At 54.6% G+C, this 8,796-nt stretch overlaps 5 protein-coding genes across 5 annotated transcripts, besides 3 other annotated features; all 5 read right to left on the minus strand.

The window, feature by feature from the left end:
- On the minus strand, nt 1-1,009 carry TraAM80_09313 (uncharacterized protein; the record flags this gene model as incomplete). The annotated part of the gene is made up of 1 exon (XM_029386005.1): nt 1-1,009. A coding segment is annotated over one exon (1,009 nt), but the record flags the coding sequence as incomplete, so codon positions are not given.
- Nucleotides 1,010-1,571: 562 nt separating this feature from the next.
- On the minus strand, nt 1,572-1,877 carry TraAM80_09314 (uncharacterized protein; the record flags this gene model as incomplete). Its single annotated transcript, XM_029386006.1, has 1 exon — nt 1,572-1,877. The coding sequence occupies one exon, from the start codon at nt 1,875-1,877 to the stop codon at nt 1,572-1,574; it is 306 nt and encodes a 101-aa protein (XP_029234125.1).
- A 582-nt stretch (nt 1,878-2,459) lies between these two features.
- Nucleotides 2,460-2,483: a microsatellite.
- A 52-nt stretch (nt 2,484-2,535) lies between these two features.
- Nucleotides 2,536-4,920, minus strand: TraAM80_09315 (uncharacterized protein; the record flags this gene model as incomplete). Its single annotated transcript, XM_029386007.1, has 1 exon — nt 2,536-4,920. The coding sequence occupies one exon, from the start codon at nt 4,918-4,920 to the stop codon at nt 2,536-2,538; it is 2,385 nt and encodes a 794-aa protein (XP_029234126.1).
- A 305-nt stretch (nt 4,921-5,225) lies between these two features.
- Nucleotides 5,226-6,359, minus strand: TraAM80_09316 (putative calpain-like cysteine peptidase; the record flags this gene model as incomplete). Its single annotated transcript, XM_029386008.1, has 1 exon — nt 5,226-6,359. The coding sequence occupies one exon, from the start codon at nt 6,357-6,359 to the stop codon at nt 5,226-5,228; it is 1,134 nt and encodes a 377-aa protein (XP_029234127.1).
- A 62-nt stretch (nt 6,360-6,421) lies between these two features.
- Nucleotides 6,422-6,457: a sequence feature (A-rich).
- Nucleotides 6,458-6,633: 176 nt separating this feature from the next.
- Nucleotides 6,634-6,673: a sequence feature (GA-rich).
- A 256-nt stretch (nt 6,674-6,929) lies between these two features.
- Nucleotides 6,930-8,796, minus strand: TraAM80_09317 (uncharacterized protein; the record flags this gene model as incomplete). The annotated part of the gene is made up of 1 exon (XM_029386009.1): nt 6,930-8,796. A coding segment is annotated over one exon (1,867 nt), but the record flags the coding sequence as incomplete, so codon positions are not given.

Genomic DNA, 8,796 nt, shown 5'->3' on the forward strand with positions numbered 1-8,796 from the left:
AGGGAGCATTGGCCTCATCTGCATGCTTCACTGCCTTAGAGGGAGCATTGGCCTCATCTGCATGCTTCACTGCCTTAGAGGGAGCATTGGCCTCATCTGCATGCTTCGCTGCCTTAGAGGGAGCATTGGCCTCATCTGCATGCTTCACTGCCTTAGAGGGAGCATTGGCCTCATCTGCATGCTTCGCTGCCTTAGAGGGAGCATTGGCCTCATCTGCATGCTTCGCTGCCTTAGAGGGAGCATTGGCCTCATCTGTACGCTTCACTGCTTCAGAGGGAGCACTTTTGTCATCGTGACTTGACCCGTTAGGTTGTGCCCCGTTGACTTGATTTGTTTTTGAGGGAGGATGTATATCTTTTGTGTCGTGAAGTGGCGCGTGTGTTTTGGGCGCATCGATTTTGTTGAAGGCACCTTCATTGCCAAAGTGGTACGTCAAAAGACAAGGCGAGCGAGCTGCCAGGCACGATCGTAGCAGTTTGTTAACGGCGTCTTCGTCCCGCAGAGGACGCTTATCGCAGATGTCACTCCCGACGGCGTAGAGCTGGATACTCACCGACGCCGGAGGCGGTTTCTGAACGGCATCGCGCACAGCCATTGCCAGAGCCTTCAGCACACCCTGCCGAGGTGGAATGAATCGCTTCTCCGTTACCACATCGCTACCGAGGTGATATATGCGCAGGTGCACAAGGCCGTCGTCAGCTAGCATTGAGCTAGCGAGCCTACCCAAGCGTTCTTTGAGCGCAACCTTGAAGAAGGCGTCGTTTAGATTGGAGGAAGAGAAGAACTTCGCCACGTCTTTGTCAACACGTAGCGTCTGTAGACTGCCGGTGTCAGTGTGGCTGATGCTAATGTCGAATGCACCACTTTGCAGTCGCAGGTCCTGTCCCTTAAGCAGCTCTACCACCTCACGGAGGGTACGCGGCACTCGCTCGACGTTAAACGTCCTCCGCGTACATTCACCACTCCCGCTGTGTACCTCCAGTGTGCAAAAAAGTGTTCTGCCTCCCATCGCGTCCTCATACAAATACGGAAATCCTACAGCTTAAGAGAAAAAACGAGCCTTCAAGGCAACTCCAGTACCTCCTCTTGTTGATGTTGTTTAACCCTCCTTGGAGAGAAAAGCAAACAAATAAAAAGTTGGGGGGTGAAGCAGCAAAGCGAGAGAGCGAAGACAAGACAAACCAAGCAGGGAAGAAACAACACACAGCAGAAAACGCAGCCTCCTCCCCGTGTCTCTCCTCAGCTCAGACAACCGCCTAAAAGAGCCCGACGAAGGAGCAGAGAGGTCCGGCGTCCACGCTTCCCTCGCCTCTTCAGAAGCGCCCAGACGAAAAAAAAAACGAGAACAAAAAGTTGTGGCTGAAAAAAAAGTAACACGGCACTCAACTATGAAGCCTTTGTGAAAGGAGCAAATTCAGTGCTGCATCTCAAAAGGTCGTGAAAAATCCTCAGAGACACCGTTTTTCGGGCGCAGACTGATTGTACCGTTCACAATGCGCCCCAAATAAAAAAAAAATCATTGCGCCTTCACACGACCGCTCATTGCTATCATGCGCTTGCCAGCATGAGTACTACGCAGTGCAGTGCGGACAGCTGCTGTTGCCGCCGCGCGACTGCAACACCTGCACCACCACAGCTTCAGCCATAACAAAAGAAAGTGCACGCTCCAGCCGAAGATACGTTGGCGTCGTCGCGACGGTGTTCAAGTCCGACGGACGATGAAGACACGCGGAGAACTCCTCAAGCGTAACACGACCCCCCGTCCTCGTCGCAGTGCGCAAGGGCCAGTCGTCCAAAGAAAAACTGCTAGTGATGTACCGTTGACTGCCTTCACAGGCCCATTTTCCCCCAACAGGTATGAAACGGTCAGCGGCCATGAGAGAGCAAAGCAACGAAGCGTACTACAAAAGGTGGCAACCGCCTTCCGAAAGACACGGTCCTCGAGCCCGTATACTCCTGATGTATTCCATGGCCCTAGAGCCATTCGCTGGCGAATTGCCGCTCCACAAATGTGTCCCGCATCATGTGCCAAAAAAAAAAAGGGCTTGCAGCACGATACATCGTGGCCTTCTCCTCAAGCGTCGTGAAGATCGTGGCATTGTCCAGCAGCATCTTGGTCTTCGTCGTGTTTGGAAACAGTGACGCGCGTAAGGTATTGTACAACGGGCTGGTGCTTCTCCAGCGTGTACGACGAAGCGGTGCACTCCGGCAGCAGCGGCAATGCCCTTCACGGGCCCTTTCCCACGGTGTCGGCGTAGCTGATAGGCAAATACTGCGGATTCCGTGTGCTGTGCATTATGCGACTCAAAAACTAATTCACTTCACCCATGCGGTGCCACCGAAGGCTACAGTCGCGCCGACTAAAGGAATAATAATAATAAGAATTAGCAAAACAAAACAAAAAGCGGGGAGAGAAGCACAGCAAGATGACAATCTGTGAGGCGCCTAGACACGTTCTTCACACACACACACACACACACACATTCCCTCCCTTCTTTCCCTCATTTTATGTGTAGATGTTGCTAGGCAACAATATCACGACGTTGTGTCTCTCTCGCGCAGCCGGCTGTAGCCGCGTTTGAGCTCAACCATAAACGCATGCTGCGACTCAACACGGTCACAAAGCCACTCGTAGAGAGGCGACACCCCATGGGGCACGCCCCCGCCAGTATCCGCGTGCTGTAGCATGTCGTTCAACTTGTCCAGGATAAGGTCCTGCGTCTCGATGAAGCTGGTGAAGGCCCGTCTCGCAAGCTCCTCCTTCACCTCGAACGTGTGAAGCTCGGCATGCAAAGATTTATTCTCCTTTGCCGCGTGAAGCGACTCCTCTCTCTCACGCATAAGGCTCTCCAGCTTCGCCTGAAGCGCATTCGTCGTTTGATGGGCCTCATGAAGGCTCGCCTCCATTTCGGAGAAAAGTGCTGCCTCCGTTGTCTTCACCGCTGCCGCCTTCTTTGCCGCCGCTAGTCGCCTCTCCAGTGACAGGAGACGCTCTTCATACTCCTCCTGCTGACGCATAGACTGCGACAGCTGCCGCTGCAGCTCGCGCTTCTCGTCGCACACCTCGGTAAGCTGCGCCTCGCTACACTCTCGGCGTTGTCGCTCCAGCCGGAGATCCTCCTCCAGCTGTCTTGCAGCAACGCTGTCCCCTGCCGCCGCAAGGGGCGAAGCGATTGTTGCAAACTCCGGGGCGGAGCCACTGCGGGTTCGTGAAGATGTTCGGCAATTGCGTTCACTTGGTGATTTGGCCGACAATGCTGGAAAAGAGTCATCGCCCGTGCGCCGTGTGAGAGTTATAACGGTGTCTACCACGTCATCAAGGGTGTCACATGCCTCGCCAAGCTGCAGCACTTGGCGGAGCTCTGCAAGGCACCGCTGAACCTGTGCCTGCAGCTCCCGATATCGGCTATGGTCCTGCAGAAGAAGTTGGACGTCCTCCAGAAAGCTCCGTGCACGCACACCGGCGTCCGTAAGCGCCCGTCGCACCATCCGCTGGCCTGCGACGAGTGATGCCACTACAGATGGAAGCAGCCGTACCGCCAGATAATCTTCGCCGAGCTGCTGCAGCGCCACGGCAAGGTGCGGCGGAGTTGTCATGCTGGCAATCATCTTGTGTCTTTCCTCCCCCTCTTCCATCGGGTGCTTCGACGACTCCGCGCCATTGGCGCTCGCATGTCCCCCTGACTGCTTCGCTTCCTCGTCACCGGCTTCGTCCTGCATCAGCTGCGAACAGAGGTGCGACACAAGCGCTTCAAGCACATGGAAGCGTTCAACGTCGCTCTGCCGCACCACGCACCTGTCACGGTCAAGAGGCAGTCCCTTCTCCGCACGCAAGAGGGGCTCCTTCACGGTGAACCACGTTACTGTTCCCGCCGTCCTGCCAGTGGCCCACACAATGGTATCAATGCAGCGTAGGCCACCGTGCAGGGTTGAAAACGCATTGCCAGGAAACTGGAAGGACCCCTGCAACGTCCATGCAGCTGTGTCCCACACGAGCACCTGTCCGTCCGCCGCGTAGCTCCAGATGTGTCGTCCAAGCGACATGACGAGTAGACTCCGTATGGTTATTGCATCACTGTGTGCTTGCCACACATGCTGCAGTGATCCATCACTCACGCCTGGCTTCAAGGCGAAGACAATAATGTAGCCCATCACCGTACCAACCCAGAGCTGCCCCCCACTGAGCAGTATGCTGCACGACGGCTCACCGTAATCGTCAACGGAGTAGGCTGGCATGCCAAACGTGAGAGTCTCGTCAAATCCTTTTCGCCAGTTCCACACGTCCACATCTCCACGCTGCGTGATGGTTATAATGCGTTCACGGGCCTCATCTAGCACCACGGCCTGGAGGTGACCACAAATGCGAAACAAACCCGTGGCACTCACCTCCGCCTTGTCCTCACCCTCCCACTCAACGAACACCACCTCACTAAATGTCCCATCAAATGATGAAACCAGCACGCCGGTGCCATTCCCTACCGTTGCACTCACCCCATCCATCGTTACAGGCGTCACGGCTGTCAGCGGTGTACTAAGGTCGCACTGTCGGAGCTCACCCATGGGGTCCTCGGGGTCGACCAGCACGAGACGTCCCTCTGTTGTGACAATACACGCCACGGCGTGGCTTGCATCACGCGTAGTCGGAAATACAACGGCAAGAATGTGATCCCCCTTGCTGCACTCAAAACGGGGAGAAGCAGGAACCTTCGCTGCCGCCACGTCCACATGAGGCACAGCAGACAACGGGGACGCTGATGCAATTAAATCGGCAACGGTAGAAGCGGAAAAGTGGAAGACACGCATCTCTGCGGCGTCAACCGCCCAAACGGCACCGCTCGGATCGCAATAAACGGCAGAGATGGGCGTGCGGTTGGCATCAAAAAGCTCACCCCCCAACGTACACTGCGGGGCGGCAAACATTGTGTACGCAATCCTGTGCTCACTTTATATCTATATATCCCTCCAATTACACGCAGTGCTGCTGCTGCTGATGCCTATGGCGCCCCCCTCCCCCCACACTTCCTAGCGGAATTGATGTCAGAACAGCAACAGCTAGAAACAAAGCACACAATAGCCGCAAAAACATAAACACTCTGTATCGTGCATCACAAGAAACATTTGCAGCAACGTCTACAAGCATAAACAATACGCACACACACACACGTTTGGCAGGGGAGAAAATACAAAATAAATGTGCCAAAGGAAAAGCAACATGGTCCAGGACGTCAGAAGTAAAGCATGAGCGGAAATTGAAGTGGCGTTAGCTGCCACCCCGAGGCCAGGGTCTTTTCCTTTGGACCGCGAATGTACATTAAAGGCAAAAACTCATCCCAGTGGAGCGTCATGGTATCATCAAGCCCCAAGCAAGCATACATATTAGCCAGTTCCGCCGATGTCGGTGGCTCACCATAGAGTCGTGTGAACATGGCAGCGAGGTCTCGCACCTCTACAAACCCTTTTGTCCCTGCTGTAGGCTCAAGATTGAATTCCAAAAATACACGCTGAACCTTTTTAACAAGATCCGCGTCATAAATGCTGCCATCCAGCTGCAGTGCTATAATGAAGGCTTCCCACGGGATGCGGTCTTGTGGTACGCCCTGGCATAGTTTCTCGTAGAAGTCAGGTGTGTAGTTGCCAATGTCTCGTTCTTGACCTAAAATGCTAAGATGCTCACGGAATCCTTCCGCAAGAGCAGAGGCAGGAACAGTGCCGTTTTCCTGCCTTTCCATAAAAAATCGTTTCATGGTACGCAGGCGAATGGCAGCGGGGTGGTTTGTGGGCTTCGGCATTCGTCCCACTGTTTGGGACGCAAGGACGCAATTCCGCCGCGTCTGCTCAAACACCGCCTCTGCCACGCGTGTCGGAATCGCCGTGGAGCGCGTGCCCACCTCCTTTATGTTTGTGTTGCGAACCACCAGCTCCGTCAGGTAGGTGCCGCCCGTCCACGAGATAAACTCATTGCAGGCAAGCTCAATGCGCTCCAACGCCGGATGAAACATTGCCATCCGCGTGATAAAATAGACGGAGTCATTTGTCAGGTAGTTATTGGCGCAATTCAGCAACGTTAGTGCGGGGAGTCGCTTGCACATCTCCACCACCGGCCGAATGCCCTTCGGTCCAACGTAAATGCATGAAAAGTTCAGCGCCGTCGTCGCATTCCAGTCGCCCACGCCGCTGGAGAACATGGCAGCGACGGCTGTGATGGGGTGGCACTGATAGCGCTGGCACAACTCCGCGTACGCCTCGGCAGGCGAGATAGCGTGAAACTCCGACTGCAGTTGCTTGACATTGTACGGCTGCCCCGCACTAGTGTACAAGTCAACCTTCAACTCCTTATCCTGGTCCGGTGCCGCGGGCATTGCAAGCTGCCGCCTCTGCCTCAGTGAAGCCAGCGAAAAGTAATGACGCGCTGCCAGATGGCAAAGAAAAGAAACAAACAAACAAACAGAAAAAAAAAGGACGGGAGGGCGAAGATCAACGAAAAAGAAGTGGGACACAACAGCAGAGCACAGGCATGTCAGCCCCGGCAGCGAAGCAAAAAGCTCCCTGCCCATGCACACACACACGGAGGTATCCACACATATGCATGTACAAAGAGAGAACAAGAATGCGTGAGCAGCGGAAGGCAACTGCAAAAAATAAAAAAATAAGTACACACAAAATCAAAAAAAAATATACGTAAACTGCGGAGCCATAAAGAGACAAAAGCAACAACTTCACCCAACCAACAGCGATAGGCCTTCCAACATGGTACACTAAACACACAGTCACAGAATCAGATACACACGTACATGGGCTCGTTGGCACAATCCACCGCAGCTGATGCCTCACATGCAGGTGATGAAACGGCGCGGTGAACAAAAAAAAAAAGCCAAGACGTCCCTAAAAAAAATAATAACAACAAATAAAAAATATTTTAAACAACTTGTTCATCGGCGAGATGAAGATTGAGCAACACCAGGAACCCGGTGGGCCGTGGCCGCCAGGGGCACGCCACACTCTTCCTCTTTAGTCTTCTCAGTCAGCGACGGGGCAAGAACGGAGCTGCATGTTTGGTTTGACTGCAAGAAATTCCTAAAAAGTACCCTCTTGATGTAAGAAACGAGAATGTCGCGAGCAGCAGAAGTCTCCGTGCAGCAGAACAACGACCCCGTCTTGTGTATTATCACAAAAGCATGCTTCGCAACACCCACGGGTGGCTTCATGGCAAGTTCCTTGACGAGGTAGACGTCCTTCACCGTTGCCAGGCTCCAGGTAAACTGCCTCTGCTCGCCCTCGGTGTGGTGCAAGATGAAGTCGCCCGCCAAAACCCACTTGGAGCAAACAAACGTACTGCAGCCGCCGCGACAGCACCAAACCTTCGTCGCACGGCACGCGCGTTCAGGTCGGCAATTTGCACCACCACCACCACCATCACCACCGCCACCAGTGGCGGCAGCAGCAGAAGAAGAAGAAATCTGTTCGTCAATTTTACCCGTTGGCGTTTCTTTGAATTCCGTAACGGTGTCTCTTGCCTCTGCTGGTGGTTGTCGCTTGACGCCGAGACGGAACATCGTAACCAGCGCCTGGGCGTGCGCCACACGCTGAGGGCACAGAAGCACTAGGACAGGGTTGGCGCCAATGGAAAATTGCAGGTACAACCCATTCTTGGCACACGAGCGTGGTGCCAGAGTCGCAAGCATCGAGGCCAGTTGGCACTTAATCACATGGTCGATGGAGATCGTGAGCTCCGGCAACCGAGCGTGCGGCCGCCGGAGCACCAGCCGGGTGTCGTCCTCCAGCACCACCCACACGCGCTGCCAGTCCTCCACAACACACGGCTTCACACAGCGGTACGCCCAAAAACCCACGCGAAGCTCCAGCGACGCTGTGAGGGATGTTGGTCGCTCCCGACGCTTCGCTGTTGACACGAATTGACGCATCCTGGCAACGACGTCCGCCTCCCTTTGACAGGCACGAGTCAGCAGCTGACGAAACTCCTCAAAAGTAACAAGATCCGCCTTCGGCCCCTCCAGCAGCTTCACACCAACGGCCTGAAAAAAAAGGAGACGGCACGCTGAAGCCACAATTAACGTTTTGCCGTTTGCCGCCGTCGTGCCCAACGCTGCAAAAAAATCTGCCAAAACATTACCGCTTTCCGACACAAACGGAAAAGGCGGATGCTCCAAAGCAGGGAGGTGGACTGCCTCTTCCAGAAGAATCCAAAGACGATCAGAGAACTCCTCAACAATAACAGCCGACAATTGTTCCTGCCGCTCTACATCCAAACGTCTCTCAGACTCCGCACATACCCACAGACTCGCAACTACAACATTAAAAGCCTCTACAAGCTCCAGTCGGCTCACAGCTTCCTTGTCCACAGTAACCGCAAGCTCCTTCATATATAATATCTGAGGTGCAACGTCCGCCGTTAGTGAAAAAGGTGGCACTACACATCCACTGGCAAAAGACTGCGAGACAGCAGAGATACTGCCATCCACATAGTTTCGTTGCAAAGCGGCAATCAGTACCTCCTCCTGGCCCCGGTACTTCTCCAGCTGCGCATCCACGTTGGCCAGCTTGTCGGGGGCGTACTGCTCGTAGATGGACACAACACGGCTGCGGTAGTCCGGTGAGGCACCCACAGCCCCCGAAGGCTCGGGGCCGTACTTGCTGACAAGAGCAGCAATCAGTGCCTCCTCCTGGCCCCGGTACTTCTCCAGCTGCGCATCCACGTTGGCCAGCTTGTTGGGGGCTACTGCTCGTAGATGGACACAACNCGGCTGCGGTAGTCCGGTGAGGCACCCGACAGCCCCC

The sequence above is a fragment of the Trypanosoma rangeli genome (genome assembly GCF_003719475.1).
Source record: "Trypanosoma rangeli strain AM80 chromosome Unknown Tra_15.4_contig_00556, whole genome shotgun sequence".
NCBI classification, from domain to species: domain Eukaryota; phylum Euglenozoa; class Kinetoplastea; order Trypanosomatida; family Trypanosomatidae; genus Trypanosoma; species Trypanosoma rangeli.